This window comes from Oncorhynchus gorbuscha, linkage group LG01 (genome assembly GCF_021184085.1).
Source record: "Oncorhynchus gorbuscha isolate QuinsamMale2020 ecotype Even-year linkage group LG01, OgorEven_v1.0, whole genome shotgun sequence".
NCBI lineage: Eukaryota > Metazoa > Chordata > Actinopteri > Salmoniformes > Salmonidae > Oncorhynchus > Oncorhynchus gorbuscha.
In genome coordinates, this window is record NC_060173.1 from 216,161 (window position 1) to 240,231 (window position 24,071).

The following is a 24,071-nucleotide window of genomic DNA, read 5'->3' on the forward strand; positions in this document are numbered from 1 at the left end:
CCTGTGCTCTGACCTCTTTCTCCCCTCTCTCCAGATGAAATCTCGCGTCTTGTGACGGCCGGCCGCCCAACAACCTGCCCGCTTGACCCCATCCCCTCCTCTCTTCTCCAGACCATTTCCGGAGACCTTCTCCCTTACCTCACCTCGCTCATCAACTCATCCCTGACCGCAGGCTACGTCCTTTCCGTCTTCAAGAGAGCGAGAGTTGCACCCCTTCTAAAAAAACCTACACTCGATCCCTCCGATGTCAACAACTACGGACCAGTATCCCTTCTTTCTTTTCTCTCCAAAACTCTTGAACGTGCCGTCCTTGGCCAGCTCTCCTGCTATCTCTCTCAGAATGACCTTCTTGATCCAAATCAGTCAGGTTTCAAGACTAGTCATTCAACTGAGACTGCTCTTCTCTGTATCACGGAGGCGCTCCGCACTGCTAAAGCTAACTCTCTCTCCTCTGCTCTCATCCTTCTAGACCTATCGGCTGCCTTCGATACTGTGAACCATTAGATACTCCTCTCCACCCTCTCCGAGTTGGGTATCTCCGGCGCGGCCCACGCTTGGATTGCGTCCTACCTGACAGGTCGCTCCTACCAGGTGGCGTGGCGAGAATCTGTCTCCTCACCACGCGCTCTCACCACTGGTGTCCCCCAGGGCTCTGTTCTAGGCCCTCTCCTATTCTCGCTATACACCAAGTCACTTGGCTCTGTCATAACCTCACATTGTCTCTCCTATCATTGCTATGCAGACGACACACAATTAATCTTATCCTTTCCCCCTTCTGATGACCAGGTGGCGAATCGCATCTCTGCATGTCTGGCAGACATATCAGTGTGGATGACGGATCACCACGTCAAGCTGAACCTCGGCAAGACGGAGCTGCTCTTCCTCCCGGGGAAGGACTGCCCGTTCCATGATCTCGCCATCACAGTTGACAACTCCATTGTGTCCTCCTCCCAGAGCGCTAAGAACCTTGGCGTGATCCTGGACAACACCCTGTCGTTCTCAACTAACATCAAGGTGGTGGCCCGTTCCTGTAGGTTCATGCTCTACAACATCCGCAGAGTACGACCCTGCCTCACACAGGAAGCGGCGCAGGTCCTAATCCAGGCACTTGTCATCTCCCGTCTGGATTACTGCAACTCGCTGTTGGCTGGGCTCCCTGCCTGTGCCATTAAACCCCTACAACTCATCCAGAACGCCGCAGCCCGTCTGGTGTTCAACCTTCCCAAGTTCTCTCACGTCACCTCGCTCCTCCGCTCTCTCCACTGGCTTCCAGTTGAAGCTCGCATCCGCAACAAGACCATGGTGCTTGCCTATGGAGCTGTGAGGGGAACGGCATCTCAGTACCTCCAGGCTCTGATCAGGCCCTACACCCAAACAAGGGCACTGCGTTCATCCACCTCTGGCCTGCTCACCTCCCTACCACTGAGGAAGTACAGTTCCCGCTCAGCCCAGTCAAAACTGTTCGCTGCTCTGGCCCCCCAATGGTGGAACAAACTCCCTCACGACGCCAGGACAGCGGAGTCAATCACCACCTTCCGGAGACACCTGAAACCCCACCTCTTTAAGGAATACCTAGGATAGGATAAAGTAATCCTTCTACCCCCCCCCCTTAAAAGATTTAGATGCACTATTGTAAAGTGGCTGTTCCACTGGATGTCATAAAGTGAATGCACCAATTTGTAAGTCGCTCTGGATATAATGTAATGTAAATGGGTTGCTTCTCAGCCAAGGGAGTGGGCTCACTCACAATTTTACCGAAGAACACAGCCATGAATAAAGAATGGTACCAACACATCCTCCGAGAGCAACTTCTCCCAACCATCCAGAAACAGTTTGGTGACGAACAATGCAGTGGCTTGTGAAACAAAACATCGATATTTTGGGTCCATGGCCAGGAAACTCCCCAGACCTTAATCCCATTGAGAACTTGTGGTCAATCTTCAAGAGGCGGGTGGACAAGCAAAAACAGAAATTCTGACAAACTCCAAGCATTGATTATGCAAGAATGGGCTGCCATCAGTCAGGATGTGGCCCAGAAGTTAATTGACAGCATGCCAGGGTGGATTGCAGAGGTCTTGAAAAAGAAGGGTCAACACTGCAAATATTGACTCTTTGCATCAACTTCATGTAATTGTCAATAAAAGCCTTTGACACTTATGACATGCTTGTAATTCTACTTCAGTATCCATAGCAACATCTGACAAAAATATCTAAAGACACTGAAGCAGCAAACTTTGTGAAAATTTATATTTGTGTCATGCTCAAAACTTTTGGCCACGACTGTATAGCTAGAGGACTCCTGGGCCCTAATTTATCAACCGTGTGTTTTGTGTGTAAGCACAAATCTATGTATTCATCACAAATGGGATAATTTCCAAGCAAAGCGTGAGATTGATCAACATGAATGTTTGCTTCAGGTTGTGCATACATGTATGCCCAGTCATGACCATGTGAAAGCACAGTGCCAAGTTGTGGAATACCTGCTCTTCAAGCATGACTGGGAAAAATATACATGAATGTTGAAAATGTGTGAACTATTTGAAAAGAAAAAGCTTCCAGTCTTAATGTGCAGGTGGTATGTGATACAGAAAATATGCTACTCAATGTGGTGGCAAGGTGGAACACATGACTCGTTCATTCTGCAGAACAGCAATGTTTGCCTGTTCACCTACAGGAGGGAGCTGTTGAGGATGGATCGCTTATTGGTGAGTGTAATCTAAACATTTGAAGAATATGTTCTATTGCTAAAACAACTTGAAATGGCATAATGGTCCTCACTTTGTAGCTATGTCTTTATTTTCACAGGTCAAACCAGAACTGAGAGAGCCATATAAAAATGTGTGGTTGTATTTTTACAGGTTAAACAACAACTGAGAGAGCCATATACAAATGTTTCGTTATCAAACATATACTCCACATACTCCATGTGTAACTCTGTGTCGTTGTATCTGTCGTACTGCTTTGCTTTATCTTGGCCAGGTCGCAATTGTAAATGAGAACTTGTTCTCAACTTGCCTACCTGGTTAAATAAAGGTGAAATATTTTTTTTTTTTAAATATCACTGTTTTTAGCACCTCTGTTTCAGTCACTAGCACCTTCGTTTCAGACACTATCACCTCTGTTTCAGTCACTAGCACCTCTGTTTCAGTCACTAGCACCTTCGTTTCAGACACTATCACCTCTGTTTCAGACACTAGTACCTCTGGTTCAGTCACTATAACCTCTTTTTCAGTCATTAGCACCTCTCTATGTCACTAGCACCTCTGTTTCAGTCACTATTACCTCTGTTTCAGTCACTAGCACCTCTGTTTCAGACACTAGCACCTCTGTTTCAGACACTAACACCTTTGTTTCAGACACTAGCACATTTCTGTTTCAGTCACTAGCACCTCTGTTTCAGTCACTAGTACCTCTGTTTCAGTCACTAGCACCTCTGTTTCAGTCATTAGCACCTCTGTTTCAGTCACTAGCACCTCTGTTTCAGTCACTAGCACCTCTGTTTCAGTCACTAGCACCTCTGTTTCAGTCATTAGCACCTCTGTTTCAGTCACTAGCACCTCTGTTTCAGTCACTAGCACCTCTGTTTCAGTCACTAGCACCTCTGTTTCAGTCACTAGCACCTCTGTTTCAGTCACTAGCACCTCTGTTTCAGTCATTAGCACCTCTGTTTCCGTCACTAGCACCTCTGTTTCAGTCACTAGCACCTCTGTTTCAGTCACTAGCACCTCTGTTTCAGACACTAGCACCTCTGTTTCAGACACTAACACCTTTGTTTCAGACACTAGCACATTTCTGTTTCAGTCACTAGCACCTCTGTTTCAGTCACTAGCACCTCTGTTTCAGTCATTAGCACCTCTCTATGTCACTAGCACCTCTGTTTCAGTCACTAGCACCTCTGTTTCAGTCACTAGCACCTCTGTTTCAGTCACTAGCACCTCTGTTTCAGTCATTAGCACCTCTCTGTCACTAGCACCTCTGTTTCAGTCACTATTACCTCTGTTTCAGTCACTAGCACCTCTGTTTCAGACACTAGCACCTCTGTTTCAGACACTAACACCTCTGTTTCAGACACTAGCACCTCTGTTTCAGTCACTAGCACCTCTGTTTCAGTCACTAGCACCTCTGTTTCAGTCACTAGCACCTTTGTTTCAGACACTAGCACCTTTGTTTCAGACACTAGCACATTTCTGTTTCAGTCACTAGCACCTCTGTTTCAGTCACTAGCACCTCTGTTTCAGTCACTAGCACCTCTGTTTCACCTCTGTTTCACTAGCACCTCTGTTTCAGACACTAGCACCTCTGTTTCAGTCACTAGCACCTCTGTTTCAGTCACTAGCACCTCTGTTTCAGACACTAGCACCTCTGTTTCAGACACTAGCACCTCTGTTTCAGTCACTAGCACCTCTGTTTCAGTCACTAGCACCTCTGTTTCAGACACTAGCACCTCTGTTTCAGTCACTAGCACCTCTGTTTCAGTCACTAGCACCTCTGTTTCAGTCACTAGCACCTCTGTTTCAGTCACTAGCACCTCTGTTTCAGTCACTAGCACCTCTGTTTCAGACACTAGCACCTCTGTTTCAGACACTAGCACATTTCTGTTTCAGTCACTAGCACCTCTGTTTCAGTCACTAGCACCTCTGTTTCAGTCACTAGCACCTCTGTTTCAGTCACTAGCACCTCTGTTTCAGACACTAGCACCTCTGTTTCAGTCACTAGCACCTCTGTTTCAGACACTAGCACCTCTGTTTCAGACACTAGCACCTCTGTTTCAGACACTAGCACCTCTGTTTCAGTCAACCTCTGTTTCAGTCACAGCCTCTGTTTTTCAAACTCTCTGTTTCAGTCACTGCATCGTTAGCACCTCTGTTTCAGACACTAGCACCTCTGTTTTTCACCTCTGTTTGTACAGCGATGTACCTCTGTTTATTCTGTTTCAGTCCTAACCTCTGTTTCAGCTTTAAAGCAATGATTTTGACCATATATGGTTAATTAGGGGTGTTTCAAAAAGCCAAAAGCAAGGTCGTGCACGAGCACTAAGGCTGAGAAAGATCATATTTATTAATGGTTATCTCCTCTGTGTGTATGACGCTCGTAGGATTGTTTGAACATCATATATCCTGTTCGTAAGTAGTATTTTAGAATAGTTTCTATGCAACATTGATAAATGAGGCCCCTGATATCTGTAGTATAATTTTTGTCTTTATCTGTTGTGTTCTAGTGCTGTTTTTTTGCTAGCTACTTTAAGTGATGCCTGTTTTTCTTCCCAGTAGCCGACCTGGTGTGTGAACTGCTGACTGCTCATAACTTGCATATGATTGTTGACGCAACAGGAGGTTGGTGGCACCTTAATTGGGGAGGATGGTCTCATCTTAATGACTGGAGCGGAAAAATTGGAATGGTAACAAATACATTGTTCTGGCAGTTATTAAGAGCTGTTCTCCCCTCAGCAGCCTCCTGAGAATGATACATCAACCAGGATCAAGGGGCAGGACAATGTGGCTTTTTGCTTTTTGTAACCTCAGTCTAGGTTACAAAACTAAGACCGTCGTCGAAACTAAGATGGTTATTCTGAGTTGTTCTGCATAGTTGTTCAAGGAAGGAAAGAGAGGCTCCGCACCACTCTCTCCCTTGAGTGTCTTACCTAGTTATTTACAATTTGCTATTGTGTTGCTTTGTCAACTATGTGTGTGGTTTCTATACCTGTTCGCTCCTCTCCCTGTTCGCTCCTCTCCCTGTAGGCTTTACAGACGCTCCTCTCCCTGTAGGCTTTACAGACGCTCCTCTCCCTGTAAGCTTTACAGACGCTCCTCTCCTTGTAGGCTTTACAGACGCTCCTCTCCTTGTAAGCTTTACAGACACTCCTCTCCCTGTAGGCTTTACAGACGCTCCTCTCCCTGTAGGCTTTACAGACGCGCCTCTCCCTGTAAGCTTTACAGATGCTCCTCTCCCTGTAGGCTTTACAGACGCTCCTCTCCCTGTAGGCTTTACAGACGCTCCTCTCCCTGTAAGCTTTACAGATGCTCCTCTCCCTGTAGGCTTTACAGACGCTCCTCTCCCTGTAAGCTTTACCGATGCTCCTCTCCCTGTAGGCTTTACAGACACTCCTCTCCCTGTAGGTTTTACAGACACTCCTCTCCCTGTAGGCTTTACAGACGCTCCTCTCCCTGTAAGCTTTACAGATGCTCCTCTCCCTGTAGGCTTTACAGACGCTCCTCTCCCTGTAGGCTTTACAGATGCTCCTCTCCCTGTAGGCTTTAAAAACACTCCTCTCCCTGTAGGCTTTACAGACACTCCTCTCCCTGTAGGCTTTACAGACACTCCTCTCCCTGTAGGCTTTACAGACACTCCTCTCCCTGTAGGCTTTACAGACACTCCTCTCCCTGTAGGCTTTACAGACACTCCTCTCCCTGTAGGCTTTACAGACACTCCTCTCCCTGTAGGCTTTACAGACACTCCTCTCCCTGTAGGCTTTACAGACACTCCTCTCCCTGTAGGCTTTACAGACGCTCCTCTCCCTGTAAGCTTTACAGATGCTCCTCTCCCTGTAGGCTTTACAGACGCTCCTCTCCCTGTAGGCTTTACAGACGCTCCTCTCCCTGTAGGCTTTAAAAACACTCCTCTCCCTGTAGGCTTTACAGACACTCCTCTCACTGTAGGCTTTACAGACACTCCTCTCCCTGTAGGCTTTACAGACACTCCTCTCCCTGTAGGCTTTACAGACGCTCCTCTCCCTGTAGGCTTTACAGACACTCCTCTCCCTGTAGGCTTTACAGACACTCCTCTCCCTGTAGGCTTTACAGACACTCCTCTCCCTGTAGGCTTTACAGACGCTCCCCACCCCTTGGCTGCTACCATTCTATTGTAGTGTACCCTGCATGCACACCCCATGTGGAATTCCTGGTCTCTGACAGCATTTGTAACTGCCAATCTGTGGTCAAGACCTCCAAGACCATCTCAGCCTATCCTGCCCTTCAGTCACTTGACTTATTGGCCCCGACAGAGACATATGGATCACCCCAGAGAACATTGCTTCACCAGCTGTTCTCTCTTCATCTGACTAAGTTTTCTCTCACTGTTATTTGTCCACTCAAGCGTAACACTATTATAATCTATTGCCCACCAGGTGCCTTTAGAGTTTCACAATGTGCACTACACCTTGACGATACGTTAACGGTCTTTATACTTGGCGACTTCAACCTCCGATATCTGACTTCAATCAATTTATTTCCAACTCTATATTTCCCCTACTTGCCTCTTTGACCTCACCCTTTCCCAGTCCCCTACCACTCACAAGTCAGGCAATAAGCTTGACCAAGGTTCACTGGTCACGATGGCAACACCCATCCGTAGCACGCGCTCCAGCAGGTGTATCTCACTGATCATCCCTAAAGCCAACACCTCATTTGGCCGCCTTTCGTTCCAGTACTCTGCTGCCTGTGACTGGAACGAATTGCAAAAATCGCTGAAGTTGGAGACTTTTATCTCCCTCACCAACTTCAAACATCAGCTATCCGAGCAGCTAACCGATCGCTGCAGCTGTACATAGTCTATAGGTAAATAGCACACCCATTTTCACCTACCTCATTCCCATACTGTTTTTATACTGTTTTTATTTATTTACTTTTCTGCTCTTTTGCACACCAATACCTGTACATGACCATCTGATCATTTATCACTCCAGTGTTAATCTGCAAAATTGTATTATTCGCCTACCTCCTCATGCCTTTTGCACACATTGTATATAGACTGCCCATTTTTTCTACTGTGTTATTGACTTGCTAATTGTTTACTCCATGTGTAACTCTGTGTTGTCTGTTCACACTGCTATGCTTTATCTTGGCCAGGTCGCAGTTGCAAATGAGAACTTGTTCTCAACTAGCCTACCTGGTTAAATAAAGGTGAAATAAAAAAAAATAATAATAAAAGGTCTGTTGTTCTGCCCCTGAACAGGCAGTTAACCCACTGTTCCTAGGCCGTCATTGAAAATAAGAATTTGTTCTTAACCGACTTGCCTAGTTAAATAACGGTAAAATAAAATAAATTATCCCTTCTGTCTCTTGATTCTCTCTCTTCAACCCTACTCTCCTCCCTTTCCACATCCTGTCCCCTTTCCTCCCAGCTGGCTAGGCCCTCTCCCCCTGCTTGGAGGAAAGGTTCTCGGGACGTTATCATCCTTCCACTCCCTTTTCTACACCTTCTCTTCCTCTGTGTCTGTTGCTAAAGCCACTTTCTATCACTCAATCCTCCCTCCTCTCTAAATACGCTCATTCACTCAGCCTATTGAGTCTACTGGTCCCACTCAGGAGGGCAGGTTGCGCTCAACCCAGCCCCAGCTCTTTTATGTCCTGGCACTCCAATGGTGGAACCAGCTTCCCCCTTAAACTAGTACAGCAGAGTCCTTGCCCATCTTCCTCCTGAAGCTAGGACAGCAGAGTCCATGCCCATCTTCCTCCTGAAGCTAGGACAGCAGAGTCCATGCCCATCTTCCCCCTTAAGCTAGTACAGCAGAGTCCCTGCCCATCTTCCCCCTTAAGCTAGTACAGCAGAGTCCTTGCCCATCTTCCCCCTGAAGCTAGGACAGCAGAGTCCCTGCCCATCTTCCTCCTGAAGCTAGTATAGCAGAGTCCATGCCCATCTCCCGAAAACATCTGAAACCCGACCTCTTCAAAGAATATCTTAAATAATCCCACAGCACCCCCATACTCACAACCTCTTCTCACCCCCCCACCCCCAGTATTATTTTTAGAACAATGTATTTGGTGAACTAACCCTGTATTAACAGTGTACTAACATCCACACCTCTTTCCCTTGTTCTTCTATCTCTGACTCTACTGACCACGTCTTCTATCTCTGACTCTACTGACCACGTCTTTCTTCTATCTCTGACTCTACTGACAACGTCTTTCTTCTATCTCTGACTCTACTGACCACGTCTTCCATCTCTGACTCTACTGACAATGCCTTTCTTCTATCTCTGACTCTACTGACCAAGTCTTCCATCTCTGACTCTACTGACCACGTCTTTCTTCTATCTCTGACTCTACTGACCACGTCTTCTATCTCTGACTCTACTGACCACGTCTTCTATCTCTGACTCTACTGACCACATCTTCTATCTCTGACTCTACTGACAACGTCTTTCTTCTATCTCTGACTCTACTGACAACGTCTTATATCTCTGACTCTACTGACAACGTCTTTCTTCTATCTCTGACTCTACTGACCACGTCTTTCTTCTATCTCTGACTCTACTGACAACGTCTTTCTTCTATCTCTGACTCTACTGACAACGTCTTTCTTCTATCTCTGTCTCTACTGACCACATCTTCTATCTCTGTCTCTACTGACAACGTCTTTCTTCTATCTCTGACTCTACAGACCACATCTTCTATCTCTGACTCTACTGACCACGTCTTTCTTCTATCTCTGACTCTACTGACCACATCTTCTATCTCTGGCTCTACTGACCACATCTTCTATTTCTGACTCTACTGACCACATCTTCTATCTCTGACTCTACTGACCACATCTTCTATCTCTGACTCTACTGACAACGTCTTTCTTCTATCTCTGACTCTACTGACCACGTCTTATATCTCTGACTCTACTGACCACGTCTTCTATCTCTGACTCTACTGACCACGTCTTATATCTCTGAATCTACTGACAACGTCTTATATCTCTGAATCTACTGACAACATCTTATATCTCTGACTCTACTGACAACGTCTTTCTTCTATCTCTGACTCTACTGACCACGTCTTTCTTCTATCTCTGACTCTACTGACAACGTCTTTCTTCTATCTCTGACTCTACTGACAACGTCTTTCTTCTATCTCTGTCTCTACTGACCACATCTTCTATCTCTGTCTCTACTGACAACTGACTCTTTCTTCTATCTCTGACTCTACTGACCACATCTTCTATCTCTGACTCTACTGACCACGTCTTTCTTCTATCTCTGACTCTACTGACCACATCTTCTATCTCTGGCTCTACTGACCACATCTTCTATCTATTTCTGACTCTACTGACCACATCTTCTATCTCTGACTCTACTATCTCTGACTCTACTGACAACGTCTTTCTTCTTCTTCTATCTCTGACTCTACTGACCACGTCTTATATCTCTGACTCTACTGACCACGTCTTCTATCTCTGACTCTACTGACCACGTCTTATATCTCTGAATCTACTGACAACGTCTTCTATCTCTGACTCTACTGACCACGTCTTATATCTCTGACTCTACTGACCACGTCTTCTATCTCTGTCTCTACTGACATCTTTCTTCTATCTCTGACTCTACTGACCACGTCTTATATCTCTGACTCTACTGACATCTTTCTTCTATCTCTGACTCTACTGACCACGTCTTATATCTCTGACTCTACTGACCATGTCTTCTATCTCTGACTCTACTGACATCTTTCTTCTATCTCTGACTCTACTGACCACGTCTTATATCTCTGACTCTACTGACCACGTCTTCTATCTCTGACTCTACTGACATCTTTCTTATATCTCTGACTCTACTGACCACATCTTCTATCTCTGACTCTACTGACAACGTCTTTCTTCTATCTCTGACTCTACTGACAACGTCTTTCTTCTATCTCTGACTCTACTGACCACATCTTCTATCTCTGACTCTACTGACAACGTCTTTCTTCTATCTCTGACTCTACAGACCACATCTTCTATCTCTGACTCTACTGACCACATCTTTCTTCTATCTCTGACTCTACTGACCACATCTTCTATCTCTGGCTCTACTGACCACATCTTCTATCTCTGACTCTACTGACCACGTCTTCTATCTCTGACTCTACTGACCACGTCTTATATCTCTGAATCTACTGACAACGTCTTCTATCTCTGACTCTACTGACCACGTCTTATATCTCTGACTCTACTGACAACGTCTTTCTTCTATCTCTGACTCTACTGACCACGTCTTATATCTCTGACTCTACTGACCACGTCTTCTATCTCTGACTCTACTGACCACGTCTTATATCTCTGACTCTACTGACAACGTCTTCTATCTCTGACTCTACTGACCACGTCTTATATCTCTGACTCTACTGACAACGTCTTTCTTCTATCTCTGACTCTACTGACCACATCTTCAATCTCTGACTCTACTGACAACATCTTTCTTCTATCTCTGACTCTACTGACAACGTCTTTCTTCTATCTCTGACTCTACTGACAACGTCTTTCTTCTATCTCTGACTCTACTGACAACGTCTTTTTTCTATCTCTGACTCTACTGACCACGTCTTCCATCTCTGACTCTACTGACCACGTCTTTCTTCTATCTCTGACTCTACTGACCACGTCTTCCATCTCTGACTCTACTGACCACGTCTTCTATCTCTGACTCTACTGACCACATCTTCTATTTCTGACTCTACTGACCACATCTTCTATCTCTGACTCTACTGACAACGTCTTTCTTCTATCTCTGACTCTACTGACCACATCTTCTATCTCTGACTCTACTGACAACGTCTTTCTTCTATCTCTGACTCTACAGACCACATCTTCTATCTCTGACTCTACTGACCACATCTTTCTTCTATCTCTGACTCTACTGACCACATCTTCTATCTCTGGCTCTACTGACCACATCTTCTATTTCTGACTCTACTGACCACATCTTCTATCTCTGACTCTACTGACCACATCTTCTATCTCTGACTCTACTGACAACGTCTTTCTTCTATCTCTGACTCTACTGACCACGTCTTATATCTCTGACTCTACTGACCACGTCTTCTATCTCTGACTCTACTGACCACGTCGTATATCTCTGAATCTACTGACAACGTCTTCTATCTCTGACTCTACTGACCACGTCTTATATCTCTGACTCTACTGACAACGTCTTTCTTCTATCTCTGACTCTACTGACCAAGTCTTATATCTCTGACTCTACTGACCACGTCTTCTATCTCTGACTCTACTGACCACGTCTTATATCTCTGACTCTACTGACAACGTCTTCTATCTCTGACTCTACTGACCACGTCTTATATCTCTGACTCTACTGACAACGTCTTTCTTCTATCTCTGACTCTACTGACCACATCTTCAATCTCTGACTCTACTGACAACATCTTTCTTCTATCTCTGACTCTACTGACAACGTCTTTCTTCTATCTCTGACTCTACTGACAACGTCTTTCTTCTATCTCTGACTCTACTGACCACGTCTTCCATCTCTGACTCTACTGACCACGTCTTTCTTCTATCTCTGACTCTACTGACCACGTCTTCCATCTCTGACTCTACTGACCACGTCTTCTATCTCTGACTCTACTGACCACATCTTCTATCTCTGACGCTACTGACAACGTCTTTCTTCTATCTCTGACTCTACTGACCACATCTTCTATCTCTGGCTCTACTGACCACATCTTCTATTTCTGACTCTACTGACCAAGTCTTCTATCTCTGACTCTACTGACCACATCTTCTATCTCTGGCTCTACTGACAACATCTTCTATCTCTGACTCTACTGTCAACGTCTTTCTTCTATCTCTGACTCTACTGACAATGTCTTTCTTCTATCTCTGACTCTACTGACCACGTCTTATATCTCTGACTCTACTGACCACATCTTCTATCTCTGAATCTACTGACAACGTCTTCTATCTCTGACTCTACTGACAACGTCTTATATCTCTGACTCTACTGACAACGTCTTTCTTCTATCTCTGACTCTACTGACCACGTCTTATATCTCTGACTCTACTGACCACGTCTTCTATCTCTGACTCTACTGACCACGTCTTATATCTCTGACTCTACTGACAACGTCTTCTATCTCTGACTCTACTGACAACATCTTTCTTCTATCTCTGACTCTACTGACCACGTCTTATATCTCTGACTCTACTGACCACATCTTCTATTTCTGACTCTACTGACCACATCTTCTATCTCTGACTCTACTGACCACATCTTCTATCTCTGACTCTACTGACAACGTCTTTCTTCTATCTCTGACTCTACTGACAACGTCTTTCTTCTATCTCTGACTCTACTGACCACGTCTTCCATCTCTGACTCTACTGACCACGTCTTTCTTCTATATCTGACTCTACTGACCACGTCTTCCATCTCTGACTCTACTGACCACGTCTTCTATCTCTGACTCTACTGACCACATCTTCTATCTCTGACTCTACTGACAACGTCTTTCTTCTATCTCTGACTCTACTGACCACTTCTTATAGCTCTGACTCTACTGACAACGTCTTCTATCTCTGACTCTACTGACCACGTCTTATATCTCTGACTCTACTGACATCTTTCTTCTATCTCTGACTCTACTGACCACGTCTTATATCTCTGACTCTACTGACCACGTCTTTCTTCTATCTCTGACTCTACTGACCACATCTTCAATCTATGACTCTACTGACAGAATCTTTCTTTTATCTCTGACTCTACTGACAACGTCTTTCTTCTATCTCTGACTCTACTGACCACGTCTTATAGCTCTGACTCTACTGACAACGTCTTCTATCTCTGACTCTACTGACCACGTCTTATATCTCTGACTCTACTGACATCTTTCTTCTATCTCTGACTCTACTGACCACGTCTTATATCTCTGACTCTACTGACCACGTCTTTCTTCTGTCTCTGACTCTACTGACAACGTCTTTCTTCTATCTCTGACTCTACTGACAACGTCTTTCTTCTATCTCTGACTCTACTGACAACGTCTTTCTTCTATCTCTGTCTCTACTGACCACATCTTCTATCTCTGTCTCTACTGACAATGTCTTTCTTCTCTCTCTGACTCTACAGACCACATCTTCTATCTCTGACTCTACTGACCACGTCTTTCTTCTATCTCTGACTCTACTGACCACATCTTCTATCTCTGGCTCTACTGACCACATCTTCTATTTCTGACTCTACTGACCACATCTTCTATCTCTGACTCTACTGACCACATCTTCTATCTCTGACTCTACTGACAACATCTTCTATCTCTGACTCTACTGACAACGTCTTTCTTCTATCTCTGACTCTACTGACAATGTCTTTCTTCTATCTCTGACTCTACTGACCACGTCTTATATCTCTGACTTTACTGACCACATCTTCTATCTCTGAATCTACTGACAACGTCTTCTATCTCTGACTCTACTGATAACGTCTTATATCTCTGACTCTACTGACAACGTCTTTCTTCTATCTCTGACTCTACTGACCACGTCTTATATCTCTGACTCTACTGACCACGTCTTCTATCTCTGACTCTACTGACCACGTCTTATATCTCTGACTCTACTGACAACGTCTTCTATCTCTGACTCTACTGACCACGTCTTATATCTCTGACTCTACTGACAACATCTTTCTTCTATCTCTGACTCTACTGACCACGTCTTATATCTCTGACTCTACTGACCACGTCTTCTATCTCTGGCTCTACTGACCACATCTTCTATTTCTGACTCTACTGACCACATCTTCTATCTCTGACTCTACTGACCACATCTTCTATCTCTGACTCTACTGACAACGTCTTTCTTCTATCTCTGACTCTACTGACAACGTCTTTCTTCTATCTCTGACTCTACTGACCACGTCTTCCATCTCTGACTCTACTGACCACGTCTTTCTTCTATCTCTGACTCTACTGACCACGTCTTCCATCTCTGACTCTACTGACCACGTCTTCTATCTCTGACTCTACTGACCACATCTTCTATCTCTGACTCTACTGACAACGTCTTTCTTCTATCTCTGACTCTACTGACCACATCTTCTATCTCTGGCTCTACTGACCACATCTTCTATTTCTGACTCTACTGACCACGTCTTCTATCTCTGTCTCTACTGACCACATCTTCTATCTCTGACTCTACTGACAACATCTTCTATCTCTGACTCTACTGTCAACGTCTTTCTTCTATCTCTGACTCTACTGACAATGTCTTTCTTCTATCTCTGACTCTACTGACCACGTCTTATATCTCTGACTCTACTGACCACATCTTCTATCTCTGAATCTACTGACAACGTCTTCTATCTCTGACTCTACTGACAACGTCTTATATCTCTGACTCTACTGACAACGTCTTTCTTCTATCTCTGACTCTACTGACCACGTCTTATATCTCTGACTCTACTGACCACGTCTTCTATCTCTGACTCTACTGACCACGTCTTATATCTCTGACTCTACTGACAACGTCTTCTATCTCTGACTCTACTGACAACATCTTTCTTCTATCTCTGACTCTACTGACCACGTCTTATATCTCTGACTCTACTGACCACATCTTCTATTTCTGACTCTACTGACCACATCTTCTATCTCTGACTCTACTGACCACATCTTCTATCTCTGACTCTACTGACAACGTCTTTCTTCTATCTCTGACTCTACTGACAACGTCTTTCTTCTATCTCTGACTCTACTGACGTCTTCCATCTCTGACTCTACTGACCACGTCTTTCTTCTATATCTGACTCTACTGACCACGTCTTCCATCTCTGACTCTACTGACCACGTCTTCTATCTCTGACTCTACTGACCACATCTTACTATCTCTGACTCTACTGACAACGTCTTTCTTCTATCTCTGACTCTACTGACCACTTCTTATATCTCTGACTCTACTGACAACGTCTTCTATCTCTGACTCTACTGACCACGTCTTATATCTCTGACTCTACTGACATCTTTCTTCTATCTCTGACTCTACTGACCACTTTCTTATATCTCTGACTCTACTGACCACGTCTTTCTTCTATCTCTGACTCTACTGACCACATCTTCAATCTATGACTCTACTGACAGAATCTTTCTTTTATCTCTGACTCTACTGACAACGTCTTTCTTCTATCTCTGACTCTACTGACCACGTCTTATAGCTCTGACTCTACTGACAACGTCTTCTATCTCTGACTCTACTGACCACGTCTTATATCTCTGACTCTACTGACATCTTTCTTCTATCTCTGACTCTACTGACCACGTCTTATATCTCTGACTCTACTGACCACGTCTTTCTTCTATCTCTGACTCTACTGACAACGTCTTTCTTCTATCTCTGACTCTACTGACAACGTCTTTCTTCTATCTCTGACTCTACTGACAACGTCTTTCTTCTATCTCTGTCTCTACTGACCACATCTTCTATCTCTGTCTCTACTGACAATGTCTTTCTTCTCTCTCTGACTCTACAGACCACATCTTCTATCTCTGACTCTACTGACAACGTCTTTCTTCTATCTCTGACTCTACTGACCACATCTTCTATCTCTGGCTCTACTGACCACATCTTCTATTTCTGACTCTACTGACCACATCTTCTATCTCTGACTCTACTGACCACATCTTCTATCTCTGACTCTACTGACAACATCTTCTATCTCTGACTCTACTGACAACGTCTTTCTTCTATCTCTGACTCTACTGACAATGTCTTTCTTCTATCTCTGACTCTACTGACCACGTCTTATATCTCTGACTTTACTGACCACATCTTCTATCTCTGAATCTACTGACAACGTCTTCTATCTCTGACTCTACTGATAACGTCTTATATCTCTGACTCTACTGACAACGTCTTTCTTCTATCTCTGACTCTACTGACCACGTCTTATATCTCTGACTCTACTGACCACGTCTTCTATCTCTGACTCTACTGACCACGTCTTATATCTCTGACTCTACTGACAACGTCTTCTATCTCTGACTCTACTGACCACGTCTTATATCTCTGACTCTACTGACAACATCTTTCTTCTATCTCTGACTCTACTGACCACGTCTTATATCTCTGACTCTACTGACCACGTCTTCTATCTCTGGCTCTACTGACCACATCTTCTATTTCTGACTCTACTGACCACATCTTCTATCTCTGACTCTACTGACCACATCTTCTATCTCTGACTCTACTGACAACGTCTTTCTTCTATCTCTGACTCTACTGACAACGTCTTTCTTCTATCTCTGACTCTACTGACCACGTCTTCCATCTCTGACTCTACTGACCACGTCTTTCTTCTATATCTGACTCTACTGACCACGACTCTTAATAATAATAATAATAATCTTCCATCTCTGACTCTACTGACCACGTCTTCTATCTCTTACTCTACTGACCACATCTTCTATCTCTGATTCTACTGACAACGTCTTTCTTCTATCTCTGACTCTACTGACCACGTCTTATATCTCTGACTCTACTGACATCTTTCTTCTATCTCTGACTCTACTGACCACGTCTTATATCTCTGACTCTACTGACCACATCTTCTATCTCTGACTCTACTGACATCTTTCTTATATCTCTGACTCTACTGACCACGTCTTTCTTCTATCTCTGACTCTACTGACCACATCTTCAATCTATGACTCTACTGACAGCATCTTTCTTCTATCTCTGACTCTACTGACAACGTCTTTCTTCTATCTCTGACTCTACTGACCACGTCTTATAGCTCTGACTCTACTGACAACGTCTTCTATCTCTGACTCTACTGACCACGTCTTATATCTCTGCCTCTACTGACATCTTTCTTCTATCTCTGACTCTACTGACCACGTCTTATATCTCTGACTCTACTGACCACGTCTTTCTTCTATCTCTGACTCTACTGACAACGTCTTTCTTCTATCTCTGTCTCTACTGACCACATCTTCTATCTCTGTCTCTACTGACAACGTCTTTCTTCTCTCTCTGACTCTACTGACCACATCTTCTATCTCTGGCTCTACTGACCACATCTTCTATTTCTGACTCTACTGACCACATCTTCTATCTCTGACTCTACTGACCACATCTTCTATCTCTGACTCTACTGACAACGTCTTTCTTCTATCTCTGACTCTACTGACAATGTCTTTCTTCTATCTCTGACTCTACTGACCACGTCTTATATCTCTGACTCTACTGACCACATCTTCTATCTCTGACTCTACTGACCACGTCTTATATCTCTGACTCTACTGACCACGTCTTATATCTCTGAATCTACTGACAACGTCTTCTATCTCTGACTCTACTGACCACGTCTTATATCTCTGACTCTACTGACAACATCTTTCTTCTATCTCTGACTCTACTGACCACGTCTTATATCTCTGACTCTACTGACCACGTCTTATATCTCTGACTCTACTGACCACGTCTTATATCTCTGACTCTACTGACCACATCTTCTATTTCTGACTCTACTGACCACATATTCTATCTCTGACTCTACTGACAACGTCTTTCTTCTATCTCTGACTCTACTGACAACGTCTTTCTTCTATCTCTGACTCTACTGACCACGTCTTATATCTCTGACTCTACTGACCACGTCTTCTATCTCTGACTCTACTGACAACGTCTTCTATCTCTGACTCTACTGACCACGTCTTCTATCTCTGACTCTACTGACCGCATCTTCAATCTCTGACTCTACTGACAACATCTTTCTTCTATCTCTGACTCTACTGACCACATCTTTCTTCTATCTCTGACTCTACTGACCACATCTTCAATCTCTGACTCTACTGACCACATCTTCTATCTCTGACTCTACTGACCACGTCTTAATAATAATAATAATAATATTTCTTCTATCTCTGACTCTACTCACAACGTTTTCTATCTCTGACTCTACTGATCACGTCTTTCTTCTATCTCTGACTCTACTCACCACGTCTTCTATCTCTGACTCTACTGACCACGTTTTTCTTCTATCTCTGACTCTACTGACCACGTCTTATATCTCTGACTTTACTGACCATGTTTTTCTTCTATCTCTGACTCTACTGACCACGTCTTCTATCTCTGACTCTACTGACCACGTCTTCTATCTCTGACTCTACTGACCACGTCTTTCTTCTATCTCTGACTCTACTGACCACGTCTTCTATCTTTGACTCTACTGACCACGTCTTCTATCTCTGACTCTACTGACCACATATTCTATCTCTGACTCTACTGACCACGTCTTTCTTCTGTCTCTGACTCTACTGACCACGCCTTTCTTCTATCTCTGACTCTCCTGATACTGTACTTTCTAAGCATGTGAAATGTGGTTGTCCCACCTAGCTATCTGAAGATTAATTCACTAACTTGTAGTTTCTCTGGATAAGAGTGTCTATTAGAAGACTAAAATGTAATATGTGTACCAGATGCTGTTGTGGTCAGCGTAGACGTCGTTGGGTTGGTACAGCTGTCCGTCATGCAGGCAGGAGCAGAGGTCAGGTGTCACGCACTCCCCCGTTTCACTAAGGTAATGGCCGGGGGGGCAGAAGCATCCCTCCTCACACCCTTCCTCCCCCCCGCATCCAGGCTCCACCCCCGACAGAGAACGACATGATCGCTCACACACACTGCCACATGTCTTGTACAACTGGCCCACTGGACAATGCATGGCTGTAGCACACACACACACAGACAGAGAGAGAAATAATTATGCATGATACAGCCAACAACTCAGAAGAAAAATAGGAGTTCCCAAGGGTCTGTGCTGGGTCCTCCATTCTTTATGTAGAGGAGCTGGTTTTTCTGTGTGTGTGTGTGTGTGTGTGTGTGTGTGTGTGTGTGTGTGTGTGTGTGTGTGTGTGTGTGTGTGTGTGTGTGTGTGTGTGTGTGTGTGTGTGTGTGTGTGTGTGTGTGTGTGTGTGTGTGTGTGTGTGCGTGTGTGTGTGTGTGTCTGTGTTACCACAGCGTTCAGGTGTCCTCCAGGTCAGTAGAACTCCCCTAGAAGAGCAGGCAGCAGCGTAGGAGGCCAGAGCGGAACACAGACATTCCTCCCCGTCAGAACACACGCACACGTCGTAACGACAGAACCGCAGGAAGGGGAGGGGATTCACCAGGAAGTGACACGCTCCAAACACCTCTGACATCATCATCCCACATGCCTCCTCTGCAAAACGCACTACAGGGAGAGAAAGGATACATACTGAACTAACTGAAGGACTACAGGGAGAGAGATGAGACACCTTGAAGTAAACTACAGGGGGAGAGATGAGAAACCCTGAAGTAAACTACAGGGGGAGAGATGAGAAACCCTGAAGTAAACTACAGGGGGAGAGATGAGAAACCCTGAAGTAAACTACAGGGGGAGAGATGAGAAACCCTGAACTAAACTATAGGGAGAGAGATGAGAAACCCTGAACTAAACTACAGGAAGAGAGATGAGAAACCCGGAACTAAACTACAGGGAGAGAGAAGAGATACCCGGAACTGAACTACAGGGAGAGAGATGAGAAACCCTGAACTAAACTACAGGAAGAGAGATGAGAAACCCGGAACTAAACTACAGGGAGAGAGAAGAGACATCCTGAACTAAACTACAGGGGGAGAGATGAGAAACCCTGAACTAAACTACAGGGAGAGAGAAGAGATACCCAGAACTAAACTACAGGGAGAGAGAAGAGCTACCCGGAACTAAACTACAGGGGGAGAGATGAGAAACCCTGAAGTAAACTACAGGAAGAGAGAAGAGATACCCGGAACTAAACTACAGGGAGAGAGAAGAGATACCCGGAACTAAACTACAGGGAGAGAGAAGAGATACCCGGAACTAAACTACAGGGAGAGAGAAGAGATACCCGGAACTAAACTACAGGGAGAGAGAAGAGATACCCGGAACTAAACTACAGGGAGAGAGAAGAGATACCCGGAACTAAACTACAGGGAGAGAGAAGAGATACCCTGAAGTAAACTACAGGAAGAGAGAAGAGATACCCAGAACTAAACTACAGGAGGAGAGAAGAGATACCCGGAACTAAACTACAGGGAGAGAGAAGAGATACCCGGAACTAAACTACAGGGAGAGAGAAGAGACACCCTGAACTAAACTACAGGAAGAGAGAAAGATACCCGGAACTGAACTACAGGGAGAGAAGGTAAACAAACTGAACTAAACTAAACTAAAATATGAGAGAGAGGAGACACTGAACCATCTACAGGGAGAGAGAGGAGAAACACCAACTAAACTACAGGGAGAAAGATGAGAAATACTGAACCAAACTACAGGGAGGGAGAGAGATGAGACACATTGAACTTAACTGTTAGACATTGTGTGTGTGTGCTGTTAGACATTGTGTGTGTGTGTGTGTGTGTGTGTGTGTGTGTGTGTGTGTGTGTGTGTGTGTGTGTGTGTGTGTGTGTGTGTGTGTGTGTGTGTGTGTGTGTGTGTGTGTGTGTGTGTGTGTGTCCAATTTGTAAGTCGCTCTGGATAAGAGCGTCTTACCTCTCTTGGGGTTGAGGGAGCAGGGGTCAGTATCCTGTCGATGGGTGGAGTCACAGTCTCCGTTGATCCTCCATGATTGGCCAAATGCCTGTGGCCCCGCCTCCACTAGTCCGGCAGCAGACAGGAAGTCATCACCTTGGTTACCGTTGTAGTTGCCACAGAGACCGCAGGTATGCCCAGCCCATATAGGCCCCAACTGGAGGGTGGTACCATGGTTACCAAGGTTACACACACACCAGACATGCTAGAAATAATAAGCCCCACCCCCTCACCTTCAGCAGCACACGGCCCCGCCCATCCCAGTCCAGACGAAGGTCATCTCCAAAGAGAACACGCACTCCAGATTGCACTGTGTTCTGGACACGCAAATTACCTTCACACACATATATTACACATTAACTGGACACGCAGAACACGCGCTCCAGACTGCACTGTCTTCTGGACATGCAGATTACCTTCACACACATATATTACACATTAACTGGACACGCAGAACACGTGCTCCAGACTGCACTGTCTTCTGGACATGCAGATTACCTTCACACACATATATTACACATTGACTCTCTACCATTTGCTTTTGTGCGAGTGTGTGAGTATTTAAAATAAATATAAAGTAACATACAAATAACGACACTATATGAAGGGGGTAACGGTTCCGTGTCAATGTGTTGTGGTACAGGTTATTTGAGGTCATTTGTACATGTCGGTAGGGGTAAAGTGACAATGCATAGATAATAAACAGAGAGTGGCAGCAGGCTTCAGGATAGACTTGGCGCTCCGTTACCGCTTGCCCTGCAGTAGCAGAGAGAACATTCGATGGCTTGGGTGGCTGGAGGCTTTGGCAATTATTTTGGCCTTCCTCTGACACCGCTTAGTATATAGGTCCTGGATGTCAAGAAGCTTGGACCCAGTGATGTACTGGGCCGTACACACTACCCTCTGTAGAGCCGTACAGTCAGATGCCGAGCAGTTGTCATTCCAGGTGGTGATGCAACTGGTCAGGATGCTCTCGATTGTGCAGCTGCAGAACGTTTTGAGGATCCTGAGTCTCCTGAGGGGTAAAAGGTGTTGTCGTGCCCTCTTCACGACCGCCTTGGTGTTCGGACTTGAAACTCTCGACCTGCTCCACTACAGCTCAGTTGATGTGGGGGCTGTAGGGTTAGGGTAAATGGGGGCCTGTTCAGCCCGCCTATTCCTGTAGACCACAATCAGCTCCTTTGTCTTGCTCACTTTGAGGTAGAGGTTGTTGTCCTGCACTACACTGCCAGGTCTCTGACCTCCTCCCAATAGGCTGTCTCATTGTTGTTGGTGATCAGGCCTACCACTGTTGTGTCCTCAGCAAACAATGATAGTGTTTGAGTCGTGCTTGGCCATGCTTTCGTGGGTGAACAGAGAGTACAGGAGGGAACTAAGCACGCAGCCCTGAGGGGCCCCAGTGTTGAGGATCAGCGTGGCCGATGTGTTGTTGCCTACCATTACCACCTGGGGGCGGCCCGTCAGGAAGCCCAGGATTCAGTTGCAGATGTTTAGTCTTATTGATGAAATATATATAGGCACTATGGTGTCGAACGCTGAGCTGTAGTCAATGAATAGCATTCTCACATAGGTGTTCCTTTTGTCCAGGTGGGAAAGAGCAGTGTGGAGTGGGATTGAGATTGTGGATCTGTTGGGGTGGTATGCGAATTGGAGTGGGTCTACGGTTTCCGGGGTGATGGTGTTGATTTGAACCATGACCAGCCTTTCAAAGCACTTCATGGCTACCGACACGAGTGCTATGGGGCGGTCAACATTTAGGCAGGTTACCTTCGCTTCCTTGGGCACAGGGACTATGGTGGTCTACTTGAAACATTTGTGTATTACAGACTAGGTCAGGGAGAGGTTGAAAATGTCAGTTCAGTAACTTGCCAGTTGGTTTGTGCATGCTTTGAGTACACGTTCTGGCAATCCGTCTGTCCCCCTGGCTTTGTGAATGTTGACCTGTTTAAATGTCTTGATCATATCTTCTACTGAGAGTGTGATCACACAGTCATCCGGTGGTGTAGATAGGGCTTTCATACATGCTTCGAGAGAGTATAAATGGTATTTAGCTCGTCTGGTAGGCTCGTGTCACTGGGAAGCTCGCGGCTGGGTTTCCTTTTGTCGTCTGTAATAGTGTGCAAGTCCTGCCACATCTGACGAGCATCAGAGCTGGTGTAGTAGAATTCGATCTTAGTCCTGTATTGATGCTTTGCCTGTTTGATGGTTCATTGGAGGCCATAGCGGGATTTATTATAAGCATCCGGATTAGAGTCCTGCTCCTTGAAAGCGGCAGCTCTAGCCCTTAGTTCAGTGTGGCTGTTTCCTGCAATCTATGGCTTCTGGTTGGGGTATGTAGGTACGGTCACTGTGTGTGGGGACGACGTCATCGATGCACTTATTGATGAAGCCGGTGACTGAGGTGGTGTACTCCTCAATTCTATTTGATGAATTCCGGAACATTTTCCAGTCTGTGCTAGAAAAACAGTCCTGTAGTGTAGCATCCGCGTCATCTGACCACTTCCATATTGAGCGAGTCACTGGTACTTCCTGCTTTTTTCCCCCTGAGTTTTTTCCCCCCTTATTGCACATGTGACATGCTGGTAGAAATGAGGTAAAACGGATTTAAGTTTGCCTGCATTGAAGTCCCTGGCCACTAGGAGCGGTGCTTCTCTCTGTGTGTGTGTGTGTGTGTGTGTGTGTGTGTGTGTGTGTGTGTGTGTGTGTGTGTGTGTGTGTGTGTGTGTGTGTGTGTGTGTGTGTGTGTGTGTGTGTGTGTGTGTGTGTGTGTGTGTGTGTGTGTGTGTGT

At 45.1% G+C, this 24,071-nt stretch overlaps 1 protein-coding gene across 2 annotated transcripts in view; it reads right to left on the reverse strand.

The window, feature by feature from the left end:
* Window positions 1-24,071, reverse strand: part of vwf (von Willebrand factor) — a 208,587-nt gene that overhangs the window by 170,327 nt on the left and 14,189 nt on the right. For both annotated transcript variants that reach the window (XM_046342718.1, XM_046342727.1), the window contains exons 13-16: window positions 21,517-21,617; window positions 21,245-21,440; window positions 19,709-19,924; window positions 19,173-19,419 (exon numbers count right to left, since the gene is read on the reverse strand). In XM_046342718.1, coding sequence (XP_046198674.1) covers window positions 19,173-19,419; window positions 19,709-19,924; window positions 21,245-21,440; window positions 21,517-21,617 — 760 coding nt within the window. The remainder of the gene's footprint in view (window positions 1-19,172; window positions 19,420-19,708; window positions 19,925-21,244; window positions 21,441-21,516; window positions 21,618-24,071) is intronic.